This window comes from Mauremys reevesii, linkage group 6 (assembly GCF_016161935.1).
Source record: "Mauremys reevesii isolate NIE-2019 linkage group 6, ASM1616193v1, whole genome shotgun sequence".
NCBI lineage: Eukaryota > Metazoa > Chordata > Testudines > Geoemydidae > Mauremys > Mauremys reevesii.
The window spans coordinates 80,361,790-80,378,467 of NC_052628.1; the positions used below are offsets into that span (position 1 = coordinate 80,361,790).

Here is a 16,678-nt window from a genome sequence, read left to right on the forward strand (position 1 = left end):
TCTGCCTCACTTTGTAATTTTGTACTTCACATCATACAAGCTTATGTTTGATTAAGAAGTCATGTATTTCCCTAAACTCACATTTGAGCTTTAACCTTCATGGTAAAATGTCACATATGCACAACTGGTTCCTGCTGACCTCACTTACAAATAGAAAACAGAAGTCTCTAATAAGTCACATTTATTTTAGGATAGTAATAATTCTATAGTTCATCCGTAATCAGTGCCAAATGCTCTGCATCATTGTTCTTGATTCTTCTATAAATGTTGTATACCTGCTGTGCTACTGGGCCTGCCAAGTGAGGCATTATCATTGCTTGCTTGTTAGCTGATTTCTCTGCAGCTCTTTCACCAATGAGAATCATTTGAAAATTTGAAAACCTTTGTGTAGTGGATCATCAGCAGCAGGGATTGAAGCTGGTACCTGTGGTGCCTTTACTGCCTGAGCTAAAGAGCCCAGGTTCCACAAATTGCTCTATGACTAGCCACTGGAAGGGGACAGAGCGTCACACTGTGTAAGCATGGCTGCACCACTCCTCTTGGCTGGAGAAGCAACCCTGAGCTTCAGATGTCTAAGCAGTTCAAATCCATGTATGGACCTCTAGTTATAATGCAGGCGTCGGCAACCTCTGGCACGCGGCTCGCCAGGGTAAGCACCCTGGCAGGCTGGGCCGGTTTGTTTACCTGCCATGTCGGCATGTTCGGCAGATCGCGGCTCCCACTGGCTGTGGTTCGCTGCTCCAAGCCAAATCCCCTAAAAAGTATTGAAAACCATCCCACCTATTATTATTAATCAGGTATTTAGATACCCAAATCCAAGTATATGCTTGGGCAAAACAAACACATGAAAAACTGGCTGCAACTTTTGAAGGCTCAGAATAAATATGATTTGCTTAGGGGTCTTCCTTCTCTTAAGGTCACTTGTGAAAAATGTAAGCTATTTTCACTGTGTTCCACTTGGCGCTTTGCGTGTCTAACAATTAACTTGAATTGTTTATCATTCTTAAAAATTAAAATGTTAAATATTTAATAGTTAATGTACTTTCTCCTTAAGTGAAATCAATGAGCAGATGCTTCCATTTACCATGCTGGTAGTAGAAGGGTATCAACAGTTTCAGTGCTACCCAGAAAAAGGTGGTATTATATTATTCTGTGGCTATGGCTTATGGAGAAATTAAAAGGTAAGTATAAGCTGAATGAGATTTTTCCTTGATTGTTGTGAAATATGAAGTTGCCAGAGGCTTTTACTACAGAACAAAAGTGAGAATTAGAGTGCTATTTATTGTCATTTGTATTGTACCTATTATTTTGTAATCTCCATGTGAATCTTTGAACGTTTAAATGAAAGTGCAAGCAAAAAAGTCAGCAGGTACAGATAATGGTAAAATAAAAGCCAACTGAATCCACAAATTGCATAATTAACTATGCATTGGCAATTCTTGGCACACACATGAAGTAATGCTAACTTGCTTGGGCAGCGGGATGAACAGAAGTGTTTCATTTTCAACGTAGAGGAGGAGCCAGACAACTGAACTAACTGCAGCTGGCAACTGGTCCTAAATTCATCATGACTCCTTCCACCATCGCCACTGAAAGGGGCCACCTCTAAAGTTTTTTGGCCAGCCCATTTGTGTCCTCAAACTTTTTATTTAAAAAAAAATCAGGTAAAATATTTTTGCAACATGTGCAATGTTTACAGTTCATCTAATACACAAGTGTCTACATCTGTGTGCTTACTGTTAAATTTGTTATATTATAATGAGCGTTAGCTACCATGTTGCATGCATGGACCGAATTATAATTATGCTGCATGTACAGTTTGTCATACTACAGGTATCTGGATTACAAGCCTGCATGTTCAGTGTTGTTGTTAGCTAATTGAGTGCAATTACTTTAGTGCATGCAGCATCTGAAAGCCATCTCACCATACCAAGTGAAACATTATGTTGCATGTTCTGTTAATAAGTAGATCACAGAAGTGGAATAACTTATATTAGCGATGGGCCTGAATACAAATCCAGATCCTAGTCTCCCATGAACTTTGTGGGGATACGGTACTTGAACCCTGCTCACAATCCAGATCCAGATCTTGTGGTTGGACCCTACCTTCATAAGGGGCTGAACCAAAACCATAAATACACACTTTTCCATCCATTTGCGCGCCCCCCACCCCCTGACTTTTGGAAAGGAGGTATTCAAAATCCAAATCCAAGGTATAGAACTATGCTCAGGCCCACCACTAATTTATATTGATGACATTTCAATTCATATAGTATTTCTTTACATATTTTGTATTCTTTACAGAAACGTATTGCCAGCAAAGATCACCTAGAAGGAAGGAAGACATTGGGAGGGGAAAAATGGTTCCACTATAGCTTATGAAGAAATTTAGGTAACATGTATTTCAAACAATGTCTTATGTAGTCACTGAAACTCCCCTCCCTCCATCAGCTACTTGGAAAATATTACTTTTGCTTGGAAAGCACCAGGGTTCTATAGTTCACCTATGGTTAATGGACCATGGATTTTGCCACCTGGATGGTACTGTAGGTAGTGTGTCATACATAGACTCAGATTGTAAGTAACCCCAGCACACCCATGCATGGACAGAGGGATGATCAAGAAGCTTTTCTCTCTTTGAACAGCTACACAGGGGCTGAGCCATGGGGAGCACAGGGACTGCTTGCTAGTGCTCCCCTCTTCAGGGCAGGGAAGAGACAGGGCTGTGCTCAGAACCTGTAACAGCAGGCTGTGGAAGGAGAGCAATCTGCCCCATTTTTATGCAAGGCGGTGCTTTGGTTCTCCTCTTGGGGCAGTGCAGCTCCAGACAGACTGCCCCTGCCTCAGGTCTGTGACTCAAAATTTACTGTCTAGCCCATGCTTCACATACTCTGAGAACCTTCAATGGAAGGCAGATTAGTAGTAGAAGTAATAATTTATTGCTGTTGAGTTTCATACCAGGAAATGTGCCCCGTAGGTGAATAACTGCTACTCATATGCACCAGAATTATGAATAATACCCGGATAACTAATAATTTATAATACCTGATACTCATGCTTAACAGAGTAACAAATACTGATGGGGAATAATTTACATCTGCCCACTTAGCTGCCATAAAGCAGCATGCAAATGTGTTGGAACAAACAGGCTTTTTAATGTTCTTTACATTGTAAGCATCTTGAACCCTGCTGGAAAATGGAAACATTTTCAGTAGTGTTGGATTAATTTGATTGACCTATGGTAGTCCAACAATAATGAACAAAAGTGGACAATAATGATAACTTATTAAGCCCGGGCAGCCCTCCCTGTCTCCTTCTGCTAGCCTCTTGAGTAAGAACTACAGAGAGGACAGGGTTGAGGGAGAGTTGAAGGCCAAATTGCCAAAGACATGGAGCTGGCAACTCTCCTATGGATGTAGCTGCACCCTGCTCTATCAAACAAGAGGTTGATGAACCTGAGCAATTCTGTTGGCTTTTCTTAGCAGAGATAAATAAATTCAGTTCAAGAATAACTGTGTCTGTACTGCAGTATAAAATACAAATTTTGTCCTGTCTCTGAGATATTATGAAAATGTCTGTTTGTGTAAAGTTTGGAGTTTGTGGCAACTGTGGATTTAGCCAGAGGGAGGCAAAAAGAAGTGAGACTTCTCAGGGCTACATTTTGAAAGTGGAACATTTTACTGGAGCAAAAAGTGATAAAAACTGGGGACTCATTTAGTAGTTAGTGTGAAGCAGAGGGGTTTTATTCCTGCTTTTAAAGGCAAATTTCAGTGCAAAGTTAACTGTGGAGTCATTACTTGACAATTAGGAGACTGTCAAATTTTTAACAGCAGATGGGTCATGGGACTTCAAACACACAGAGAAAACCAAGGTGTGGAGAAGCTGAGTGACTTTTTTACACCATGCATAATTAGTCTGTGGAATTTATTGCCACCGGACGTTGTTGAAGCTGCAAACTTATCAGGCAGCAAAGAAGGGATTGAACATTTATATGAATAATAAGGCTAGCCAGTTTTATAATCATTAATTCAAAAACAAGAGATTTTGGAAAAGTTGTTCTTTACAAAAAGAAAAGCTCATGCTTCAGGATTTAAGATCCTCTCTAGCAATTAGTGAGAGAGTCACCTGGGGCAAAGATTATCCCATATCTGCCTACCAAGGGCTCTGAAGTGACAGGTGTTGTCTGCTCTTAGAGACAAGGGACTAGATGAGACAAACTTTGGGTCTGATCTAATATGACAATTCCTATATTCCTGTGCTCACTGTCACACTGTGAGCCGATGGCTGAGCTAGGAATAGAGCTTATGTCTTCTGTGTCTCAATCCATTGTCCTGTTCACTGGTCTACACTTCCAGAGGCCATGCTGGAATAGAGAATGGAGGTTAGAGAATTATGGCTTCTTAACTAAACTGATCTAGACTTAGGTTCTTCCTTTAGTTTGTTGGCATCACTGAACTCATCTTCCAAAAAAAGAATCCCTGTTGACGTGTGCATGCAAACACAGGGTTTTTCACACACACTATTTGTGTACACGAAAAGGTGTTTTTAGAAGTTTGTTTTGAAAATGTACTCTTTGTACTGGAAGGGCTTTTAGAGTCTGTATGATGCTTGAACATAAAGGGTATTGTCAGAAATATGCACACAACTGTGTGCACAAAAATGGAGCTCTGCGTCTAATTGGCATGTATAGTTGCCATAGCTGTGCACAAACATCAGATGTGTTTGCTCCTAAGATGCTAGTTAGGTGCAGAACTGACCCTGTTTGCATGCAAATTGTGTGGTAATAAATACAAATTAGGTGTGTAATTGAATGCACAATTCCACATTTCTGAAAATCAGAACATCATTGGAGTTTTAAATTAGTTTATTAGAAGTAAGATTTAACAATATGTAATTCTCTATGCTGCTGGTGTATAAAACAGTAGGATTTTCTGGAGCTCATATAAGCCTAAAGACATTGGTTTTATAAATCTGCATTTTATTCACATTTTGTGTGGAATTTAGTAAATATGTGAATAGATTCCCACAAAGGCTTGATAGGAGTGAAAGGTACTGGTTGTGCTAAGATATTCTGCCTGGTGTGTTGCTTAATAAATATGCATCTATGGAAGTTTTGAAAATAACTGAACACCACTAAACCAAATCAATGGGTAATAAATATCTTTGGCAGTGAAGGGATTAAAAAAGCATCCATGAATTGTTGATGCAGGGTGCTCTGAAATAGCCTAAGGCTTGAGTGCACTGACTTCTGTCATTAATTTAGAAAACACTTTTCAAATGCATATAGAAAACTCTGAGTTCAAGAGTATTAATTGTACCAATGCACTTGAATTACTATTGTGTAGTTCAACATATATCTAACCATAAGTTATGTTCTGTAGCTAATCATTGCCAAAGATGTATTTCTCTTATTATAGTGGATTACACAGTCCTGATTGTGTATACAGTTTATAAAATGTGTTAAGGATAGAATGGCCAGCTTGTTTTTGTTTCCCCCTTACAGATCTATCACACATAGAGAGAATCCCACATTGCAAGAAACAAACTGAGAAGCTGAAGGGAAGAAAAAGAGGAATGGCTTTATATCTTGCTGTATAAGTTTATCACAATTTGTTTGCCATTTTCATCACCACCAGCTTATTCTATAAATCCGCCCCTCTGCTCCATGCTTTCTGTGACCTGGAACAAGTAGACTAGTTCACATTCCTCTTCTGTAAGTTCACATCATTAGATCCTTTCACATCTTGTACAAGCAGCTCTGCTCCAGGATTACTCATTGCACCGTTATATCATGAGACCTGTCCACCATCCTTTCATCGTTCTCTTCCGTACTCTCAGTTCTATGTTCATTAGCTACTTTTTCATCCTCACTTCTATCAGACCCCACCCATTTGCCTCTCTGCCTTTAAGGCACCACTAACTATAATATGTGAGCACTAGTCTTTAAGGCTTCTTAATCCTCCCTTAACCACTTCAGACACTACAAATTTACTGTGCCTGTTTTGTAAATGAACAAATATTCTGATTATTAAATATATTTCTGAAAGTTTACTTTTGGCCTCTGTGGGATTTATTCAGAATTAAAGTGTTAATATTAATTTTAATATAGGCCATTTTTCTTCTTGGCAGGTGGTAGCTATGTAATTTGTTTATTAAAAGGATTGGCAAAGATAGAGTGTTCAGAAATAAATAGTATCAGAGGGGTAGCTGTGTTAGTCTGTAAAAGCAGCAAAGAGTCCTGTGGCACCTTAAAGACTAACAGACGTATTGGAGCATGAGCTGTCGTGGGTGAATACCCACTTCATTGGATGCATGCAAGTGGGTATTCACCCACGAAAGCTCATGCTCCAATACGTCTGTTAGTCTATAAGGTACCACAGGACTCTTTGCTGCTTTTACAGAAAATGAATAGTGGCACACTCCTCAATTTGTCCAGAAATGTGCAGTTCTTTTTCTAAGTAAATTCATTGAATGTTTGTTGCATACAGTAGTTTGTCTCTTTGTTTAGGCTTGGCAAAGAGATAGATGGAAGCGTGGAATAACATGGATAGACAAGAGAAAAAACAGCAAGTTTTATGGCCATGGCATGCAAGTCATTTTGTGTGTGCAAATTGGTCAGGGTTTCTCGTCTCAAAATTGATCTACCAGTTTTTTTCTTAAAATTCAATTGAAAAGTCAATGCAACTTTTACATGTCTGTCTTTTCCCACAAAACAATAGCTTCAGTACTCTTTTTCATAAAAAGTAATCAATTACAGGAGTTAAATAAATTTAAAAAATCTAAAATAAAACAAGCAGAGGTACATTCATGTGATTGTCAAAACAAAATATTTAATAAAGAAACAGTTTCCAGCTTCCTTAGAGCTAGAAGTGTGCACAAAGTATGATGGTTAAAGTTATGAAAAACAAACATCAGAACTATGGCCTTTAAATGGAACATGATGCCAATGTGATGCCAATGCTTTTCTTTCTCACAATAATGTCAGATCATCATGGAGCACTGTAGGTAAGACTGGAGAAATTCAGTATTGCATATAGACAACATTTCACTCGATACACTTGCCATTTGAAATCTATACTGAAATCATAGTGTGTTTTCTGCTGTGAAAATTACTTCAGATATGACCATCTGCAAAGCAGAAAATATTTCGGGCCAGATTTGGAACTCAGTATGTGGTCCTTACTGCAATCTGCACACAAACAAATTTTACAAGCTATCAAGATAGTGCTGCACTATGTGGTACATACCTGAGATCAGTGCTTAGTTACTGTAAGGGCATGGGGTGCAGAAAGTTTTAAACATATTACTGACAACCACTTTTCCACAACAAGCAAGAAATTACATTTATGTCCAAATTTTCGAAAGTCCATGCAATTGATTAGTCATGCAAATGTGCCACAAACCTCTGTATTTTCCTGTTCAGATACATGTTTGTATGCACAAGTCAGATAAGTGCATGCTCAAACTAGCAGCGGTATGCACAGTTAATCTGGTTTGATGTGTGCCTATACAGGGAATGGTGGGTGCAAAATTGGAGTGGATGATGATTAATATGAGAATCAAAAGGTGGGAAAGAAACTGCTTAAAGGGGACACTACAAAACTACGAGTCATGCTGAAAGGAGCACTGTCAGGGTGGAGGGAGGTTATTGGTGGAATTTCTTAGGGTCTGGTTTTGGGATCAGTCTTATTTAATATTTTCATTAATGCCCATGGCACAAAAAGTGGAAGTGTGCTAATACAATTTGTGGATGACACAAAGTTGGGAGGTATTGCCAATACAGAGGAGGACCAGAATATCATACAAGGAATTTTGGCATAATAGAAATGGGATGGAATTTAATAGTGCAAGATCATGAATTTAGGGACTAACAATAATTTTTGCTGTAAACTAGGGACTTATCAGTTGGAAGTGACAGAACAGAAGACCTTGGTGTATTGGTCAATCACAGATTGACCATGAGCCCCCAAGGTGATGTAGCTATGAAAGAAGTCTAATACAATCATGCATCAGGCGAGGTGTTTCCAGTAGATAGGAAGTGTTGTTACCATTGTACAAGGCACCAGTGAGACCTTGTCCAGATGAGGAATACTGTGTACAATTGTGGTCTCCCATGCTTAAGAAAGATGAATTCAAACTGGAACAGATGCAGAGAAGGGCTACTAGGATGATCAGAGGAATGGATAACCTTTCTTATGAGAGGAGACCTAAGGAGTTTGGCTTGTTTAGTGTAACAAAATTAAGGCTATGGGGAGATATAATGGCTCTCTATAAATATATCAGAGGGACAAACACCAGGGAGGGAGAGGAGTTATTTAAGTTAATGGCCAATACTGGCACAAAAAACAAGAGGCTATAAACTGGCCATCACTGAGTTTAGACTTCAAATTAGATGAAGGTTTCTGACCATCAGAGGAGTGAAATTCTGGAATAGCTTCCCAAGGGGAGTAGTGGGGGCAAAAAACCTAACTTGTTTCAAGACTGAGCTTGATAAGTTTATGGAGTGGGTGCTGTAATGAGGTGGCAATGGCATATGGCCCATCTGTGACTGTTGTTAGCAACTATCTCCAATGGCTGGAAATGAGACACTAGATGAGAAGGGCTCTGAGTTACTACAGAGAATTCTTTCCCAGGTGTCTGGCTGGTGGGTCTCACCCACACTCAGTCTAAGAGTGTGTCTACACTACGAAATTAGGTCAAATTTATAGAAGTCGATTTTTTAGAAATCGATTTTATACAGTCAATTGTGTGTGTCCCCACTCCAAGACCATTAACTCGGTGGAGTGTGTCCACAGTACCGAGGCTAGCGTTGACTTGCGGAGCGTTGCACTGTGGTTCGCTATTCCCACAGTTCCCGCAGTCTCCGCCGCCCATTGGAATTCTGGGTTGAACTCCCAATGCCTGATGGGTCAAAAAAATTGTCACGGGTGGTTCTGGGTACATGTCGTCAGCCCCACCCCACCCCCACCCCTTGAAAGCAACGGCAGACAATCGTTTCGAGCCATATTTGGAGTCAGGAAGGAATTTTTCAGACTGGCAGAGACCTTGGGGCACAGGTGCTTAATTTCTAATCTTCCGGGGGGTGCTCCTCCCCCAGCTCTGGCGAGGCCCTGCCCCCACTTCACCCCTTCCTCCAATGCCCCAACCCCTCCCTGCTTCTTTCCACCCCATCTCTTCCCCACGTCCTAGGCCCAAAGTGGGGGTGACCAGCCAGCTGTTTTCTTTCCATCTGTTTATCTAATCAGGGATCTATATGAGCACCTCAGTACCTGAGCTCCTGCATGCCTTCTAGCAAATTAAATGCTACACCTTTTTGCAGCAGCTGTAAGGATCGCTGCTGAGCAGCTGACCCCAGACTTCTCTGGGCCATCCTGTCTTGCACAGGCAAAATTGCTTGGAGAACTTCTTCTCCAGCTCCACTATCTTCACCAGCACACTTCAAAGATAAGCTAGTATTTCATTCAAAGCTCCTAATATCCCTACCAAAACCACTGTTAACTTTAGAGCTGATGTTGCTCTAGTGTATTTACTGAAAATCGAGGAAGTCACTAGTTAAAGAAATACTACGGTCCAGACTAGTTTCAACATGTCTTATCAGCTCAATATCATAACACCCAAATGCACTCTTGTCCTCCTGAGATCCACAGCACACTCTCTTTCATTTCACACACTCTCACACACAACCTCAACTCCAAGCTCAGCAAGGTTAAGGTGTTTTATGAACAGATGTACCTGCAGTTGGAAGTCTGCAGTGTGTTATTACTGCCTAAGCTGATATGCATCCTGGCTCCCCAGCTGTCCTCCATCCTCCTTTCCAGATTCACTTCCCAGCCAAAGTGTGCAGTGCTTCAATTGGCTGGCTGTTCCAACAGGAGGCTGGTGATACAGCCAGCCAATCCTTCGAGCTAGGTTTCTTCCTCTTATTCCAGTACATTCACTTCCCCAACTTCAGACCTGATAAGGGTAGCCAGCAGGAGTCCCAGTCTGATGGATGGACTGAGTTTCCTTAGTGTAGGGCTCCTCTCTTGACACTCAGTAGCTGGCTGGCAGAGAGGCCAGGCAACCAAAGACATGCCAACCCCAGCTCAGCATCCGAGATGGAGATGTCTCCAATGCAAAGATGCAAGCTGCGCTTGTCAGGAAAATTTGCCTGCAATCTCTCCTTGCCCCCTCTATGCCTTCTGTTGCTGATAGTAGCTGGGAGATTGTGAGAGCAGTCAGGGAGAGTTGCAGGAAAATGTACCTGATAAGCAGTTTGTATCTCTGCAGTCAGAGTGGATGAGTAGCTGAAGAACTGCCCAGCCCAGCTCTGAAGCACACTGGGTAGGGATGGGGAGTAAGTCTGAGGAGCCTGCCATGGGCGAGGGAGAAGGACTCCCAGCTGCTGCCCAGTCTTCCTCACTGTTTTTGCAGGATCCAGGGCTTGCTGGGAGCCTATCTGAGGAGCCAGGGGTGCTCATGGCTGGGCAGCAGGGCTAAGGAGGCAGCATTGGATCATAGATGTATGTGTTGGCTTCTTCTGGGGTTAATGAAAACACATGTTATGAACAAGGGGAATATTTTTTCTGTCTGACATTACATTTTCAAAAGTAGCCTCAGTTTGAGGTGCAGGGATGATGACTAGGAGTGGGGTGTTTTGTTGTACTGTGCTTGTGAGTCATGTTAGGTCTCATTTGCCAACTGGCCTGATTGTTAACTGCTGTATCTGGGAGAGTTAGTAACAATTTTACACAAAACACATTGCAGAAAATTCATCGGGGTTCTGAACTGGGGTAGATTTGGAGACTAAATTCCATCATTGGTCAGTGAAATGGAGGGATTTAGTCTTGCTTTAAGGGCTTGATCCAAAATCTGTTGAAGTTAATGGGAGTCTTTCCACTGACTTCAGGTTCATTGGTTTGGGCCCTAGGTGAGAAGTGCCATGCAATTTTAACCAGGGGCATGTGCAAGGGAGGCAAGCAGGGGCACCACCCCCCAGTCAACAAAACCAGGGTACAGAACTCCTCTGGGGCAGGGAGAGTGAGCTCCTCCTGCCTGGGCCAGGGCAGGAGATCCAACTCCACAGGCTGCAGGGGGAGGGGAGGAGAGCCAGCTCCGCCAGCCCTGGGGCCATGGGGGAGGAGGGGAAGAGCCTGCTCCTCTAGCCACCAGTGGAGAGCGAGCGCCACAGGCCCCAAGACTATGAGGGGTTGAGGGGAGCCAGCGCCTTAGGCCGGGGGAGGCACAGAAAGTGCCCCTCCAAAAGTGGCCAAATTTTTATTTCTGTGCATACTCCAGTCTTAACTATGGAGTCACTACTGATTCCTCCATAATAAATCAATAACTTCATTTGTTAGGCCATTGTCTGTGTGTGCTTGCACATACATGGGCAGCCCCTCCCATATGCACACTGATCACATACATTCACATAGACTATGGGTTGAAACAGTAACACAGATATTGTGTCAACGTAGAATTAAAGAAATATTTCGGTTTTTAATGATCCTTTAGGTTGGCTTTGAGATTTTGGTTATCTCTGGCTCTGTGGGCTTTTGAGTTTGTGGTGGGTTCCCTTCAATTTTGTTATTTTTAAAAATATTTGGTTGTGTAAAATAAATGTCATTTGTCCATTTGGAAGTATACACATACTATTCTGTTAATAATTTGAAATCTCCCTCAATATTTAATACTGTTAAAGAATATTTTGCAATTTATCTTTAACAGTCCCAGTGGAGCCATTACAATGTATTGCATCAATCGAGGCTGATCCATTACAGCACTGATATTAACATGACTAAGAAGGACTGTGCATGCACGTTTACATATTTTCAAGAATTAACAATTTGGTTGTTGCATTTGACCTATTGTTTAAAACCGATAGGGCCTAAAGACATTCACCTGCAGCTGCATGATCAGCAACATTTCATTTTGAAATACAATCATATTCCTCATTCAAATTCCTCCTGAGCGTATGTTTCTTTCACTTAGCCTGTCAGCATTAATTTACCAATGACATAAGTCTGATTAGGAAAAAACCCATAATGTTTGTGATATAAAGATATTTGTAGTGGTACGGTAATGCCACAAGTTATGTGGGTCATGATGAACAAATACCAGTAAAATCCTTACACCACAACACTCTCATATATTTTCTTTACAACATACATTTTGCAGCAAAATGACTGCAGAAATATTTTAGAGAGTTTTGATACTATGTGAAACCAGGCTGGCTCGGCTCTGCACAAGCCTCAGAGGGGGAGGAAAATAACTGTCTCTATGTTCTAAATTTAGAAAAAAAACCAAAATAAATACAAATGTTAAAAATGGTCTCAAACGGTGTTTAATAATTAAGAGTAGCATTGTTTTAAGACCTGATATCTCACTAGGATAAAAAAATGAGACGTGCAGCATATACCAGCTCTCCAATGGTATAAGGAACCAATTTTTTTCCTTGATGGTTCTCCAGTTATTGCACCTTGAACCAAAATTGAGTATTGTACCTCAGAGCAGAGTAGTCCAAATTTGGAGAAAATTCCACATTTGGGCAGGAAGGTAGTAGGGAAATGTTTGGGGCAGGTTGTATTTTTTTTAAAAATTGAGTCTGTTTTAAAGCTGATCAGAGATGATATCTTTATTAGTGAGAAAAGAACTAATTGACTCACTAGTTATCGGGTCTTCACTTGTGACTGAATGCCATAAAGAACTAAGTTGTCAAATATTCCCCTTCAGTGCAATTTGAACATATAATGAAGAAACCAACACATCCATTTGCTATAAAGCTTATTTTCTGTCTCCACAGGGAAGCAATCAGCCGTGTTTGTGAAGCAGTACCTGGAGCCAAAGCAGCCTTCAAAAAAAGAAAGGTATTTTTCTTTCTTTCTTGTCAGTGACCCATATTTCCTTAGTTCAGCATAGCGGAAACCGGACGCAGTGGGCAGGTGTGTTTAAGTCAGCCTGAGAACTGCAGGTACAGAGTTTTCCAAAGTCTTGTCTATGTGCAGCCACTGTAGATTGCACCTACTGCCCTTCCGGTCAGCATTGCTCATAGGAGTTCAAAGTAAGAGAGTGTAAGGATACTCCTTCCTCCCCTGCCTGGGATATCCATATCATGGCTAGTAGCATAGCTGGGTGGGGAAGTGGCTGGAATCTTGGCTCTGCCCCCACGCTATTGGCCACAGCAAAGGGGGAAGTACACTGTGCTAGGTATACGGCTGACACAAACTGTTGCCTTCCTGGAGCAAGGAAAGAACCAGCCGGACACCATATTGTGACTCTGAGATGGTGCCTGTACGATCCTGGCTCTACCTCTGGAGCAGCACAACTATGAACTGCCCCTGACTCAGGGCTTGCAGCAAAGCCACAGTTTAGCTCTTAGGAAGTCTAGTTTGCAGTGACGTGAGCTTGTATCTGAAATGGATAACTGCTGTACTATCAACAGAAATAGAATATATGAGGGAGGATTCAGAACAAGAACCCACTCACGTCCTGGCTGAATCTGGCCTTTTTCTTGTAGCTGAGACCCATGTAATATATATTTAGCTCTCATGGTCACAATGGGTGTACTGTATTTAACTCCCACTATGCAAACACTAAAACAACAAATACCACAGTGACAACAGAATCTGCTTCAAAACAAAATTGTTTTTTCAGAGAATATCTTCCATATTCAGCCTTTTTAATGGGGGCTTTTAATCAGAAAGTAAAAGAAAGGCAAATGTCTTATTTCTTGAAAAACACAATGCTACAAAATAACACTGGGAAAATGGATGAAAGGAAGTTCCTAGAGCCCAATGAGCCATCTTGCTGAATCAGTGTGTCTAAGAGCAGTATCTCTTGTTTAGAGATTAGAATCTGAATACTTGGGTACATTACTCATGAAAAATTGTAGAGATTTGGTTGTGGAAAGCAAAATATATCAATGAGTGGAGATTGTCCCACAGTAATTGAGAATTAGGTAGGTTGTACATTTAGAAAATAAAATCCATGAGGAAAGTATTTCAGTTACTTTCCTGATTGTGCTTCTCATTGGCACTCCAGCTCATCTCTCCTGGTATTGCTGTTGTCCGGTGATGTGTTCTATGTAGATGTCCCTCAACCACCTGATGGCGTCCGACACCATGAGTTGCTGCATCAGCTGAGCGTAGCGTTGACCAATTCTGCATTCTCTCAGTACTTGCTCGTACTGCTTTTAAAACAAACCAACCCTTTGGAAAGGGAAAGGGTGCTGGTAGCAGCACTTCAGCTAAATCTTAACAACAGCAACAAAAAACACGTGAACTTTTGCAGGTCCGTGTCCCACCCTGTCTTCATGGTGACTCATATATCTTAATTTACATGGCTAGGGCCTATTCTCATCTCTAGTCTGTAATATGGATTTATTACATATGAATAAAAAATTCTCCTATGTGAAGTACACTGGCTTAGTATATGCAGTTATATCTCCTTCTATCGTTAAAGAGAATAAGGCTTTGCTACTTACTTATAGCTAACAAAGTTATTCCTTCATCTCAAGTATTAAGACTATGTGCTTTTGGTGTTGTAAGTCTAGGGTTTGATCCCCACTGAATATTGCACAGTAATAATGCTTTGCAACCTGGGGTTTGACGCTATATTCCACACTTATGCTTTCACCATTTTGTTAATTGTGTTATGAGGAATGACCTACAGAGAAAAGTAGCTGCCCAAAGGAAGTGATCACTAGTGTAGAGTAAAAGTTGTCGTTCTCGAAAAGCAGCTCCTAAGGTGTCAGCTGAGCCTGCATGAAGTGTGATATGTACACCTTGTACGGGGAGGTTGCAGGGCTGCTATGAGCAAGTCAGGCTCCTGTACTGGGTACAGACTGGCTACAGAGCTCCCTTCTCAGGGTACGTCTTCACTACCCGCCGGATCGGCGGGTAGCAATCGATTTCTCGGCGTTCGATATATTGCGTCTCAGCTAGACGCGATATATCAAACCCCGAACGCGCTCCCGTCGACTCCGGAACTCCACCGGAGCGAGTGGCGGTAGCGGAGTCAACGGGGGAGCCGCGGACATCGATCCCGCGCCGTGAGGACGGGTAAGTAATTCGAGCTAAGGTACTTCGACTTCAGCTACGCTATTCACGTAGCTGAAGTTGCGTACCTTAGATCGATTCCCCCCCCCAGTGTAGACCAGGCCTCAGAGGTACACCAGATATGAGCCTTCTATAAGATTCTTTAATGAACTGCCAGGAATGGCTGAGGTTAGCTTAAATGGGATTTGTTACAGTGTCCCCACATGGCTGAACAGTATAATACAGTTTAGCAATCCATTGCAGTGAGTTATCGTTGCGAATCAACTACAATGTATTACTTTACTTCACAGCCACCAAGCAAAGTTCTCTCTAGCGTCTTGGGAAAGAGCAATCTTCAGTTTGCAGGAATGAACATAACTCTGAATATTTCCACCACCAGCTTAAATCTAATGACTCCTGATTCAAAACAGGTTTGTGTATAAAAATCCCTAAGTCCATTGATAAAGAGCATATCGTGTAATGTTTGCTACTTAATAAAATGCTCCTGTGCTTAAAGTGTTATTTCTTTATCAAATAAAAAAAGGAATGCAAATGTAAAGTGCAATAGATTAATTAGTTTGGTTACACATTTAACATAGATTGGTGAAAATCATGTTTTCACAGTAATTCTGTCATTACTTCTCAAAAGGTCCACTTTACAATGTGAAATGGCTTTTTCTGGCAGAAAAAGGTCCGGTTCCAAACTTGGGCTGTGTTTGGGTGGAGGTATTTTGGTTCTGACCAATCTACAGAAATGAATGCCTATCCACCGTGGTTTTTCTTTTCTTTTTCTATATATTGTTTTAGAAGGCATTCTATTCATAAGGTGATGTTAAAAATCCTGCTTTGGGGGTTTGCACTTCAGTGAAATGTCTGCCTTTCAGAAGGAGGAAGCCTGTGTCAACCAACCCCTTTATTCTTCTCCTTTGTGCTGAAAGTATATACTGACTTTGGGGAATCACTGCAGTGGGTTGTGAATGATGTATGAGATGAGAAAAAAATCTTGCTCGCTATGTATATTGAGAAAGCTGATAGTGTTGCATAATCACTGCTGTGCTATTTGCTGTGAGCTACGTCCCTAGATGTGCCTAGATACAGCAAGGAAAAAAACCTGCTGTGCCACAAGATAAAAAATAAACTAGAAACATACACACACACCTGAAAGGTTTCTTACTTTTTATTTGTCTTTTCCCCACCATCTTATAGATAAGCTGCTGTAGTCCTCTACAGGACTAGCTCAAGCAGTGTAATAACAGCACTATGGCATGTTGTAGTGTTTTGGACCATTATTAAAGAATCTGATAGTACTTTTTATAAGGGCAGTTGTCCCCAGCTTTCACTACTGGCACAAGGAGCCTTCCCTTAGTATGACCCATCTGCAAAACATACCAAAAACTGAAGACATTTTAAATAAAGGGCCAGAGCCTCAGCTCTGTGTAAAGCAGCAGAGATTTGGGGATGTCAATGGAGCTATGCTGATTCACACCAGCTGAGGGTCAACCCCAAATGTTTTGGCTTCTCTCCACAGTATAGTCTCATTTAACTGGAAATAGAAGAGATGACTGATATCGTGTGTATCTATATTCACTACACATGCTATGATGATGGAGGCAGGGCCGGCTCCAGACCCCAGCGTGCCAAGCACGCGCTTGGGGCGGCGTGCCGCG

At 41.5% G+C, this 16,678-nt stretch overlaps 1 protein-coding gene and 1 long non-coding RNA gene across 4 annotated transcripts in view; both read left to right on the forward strand.

The window, feature by feature from the left end:
• Nucleotides 1–16,678, forward strand: part of SHC3 (SHC adaptor protein 3) — a 116,120-nt gene that overhangs the window by 71,777 nt on the left and 27,665 nt on the right. For all 3 annotated transcript variants that reach the window (XM_039542779.1, XM_039542777.1, XM_039542780.1), the window contains 2 exons: nt 12,779–12,842; nt 15,323–15,442. In XM_039542779.1, the coding sequence (XP_039398713.1) occupies nt 12,779–12,842; nt 15,323–15,442 (184 nt within the window). The remainder of the gene's footprint in view (nt 1–12,778; nt 12,843–15,322; nt 15,443–16,678) is intronic.
• LOC120407262 lies at nt 1,411–5,996 on the forward strand. Its single transcript, XR_005599863.1, has 3 exons — nt 1,411–1,664; nt 2,305–2,392; nt 5,504–5,996. It is a non-coding gene; the product is annotated as an uncharacterized LOC120407262 (long non-coding RNA).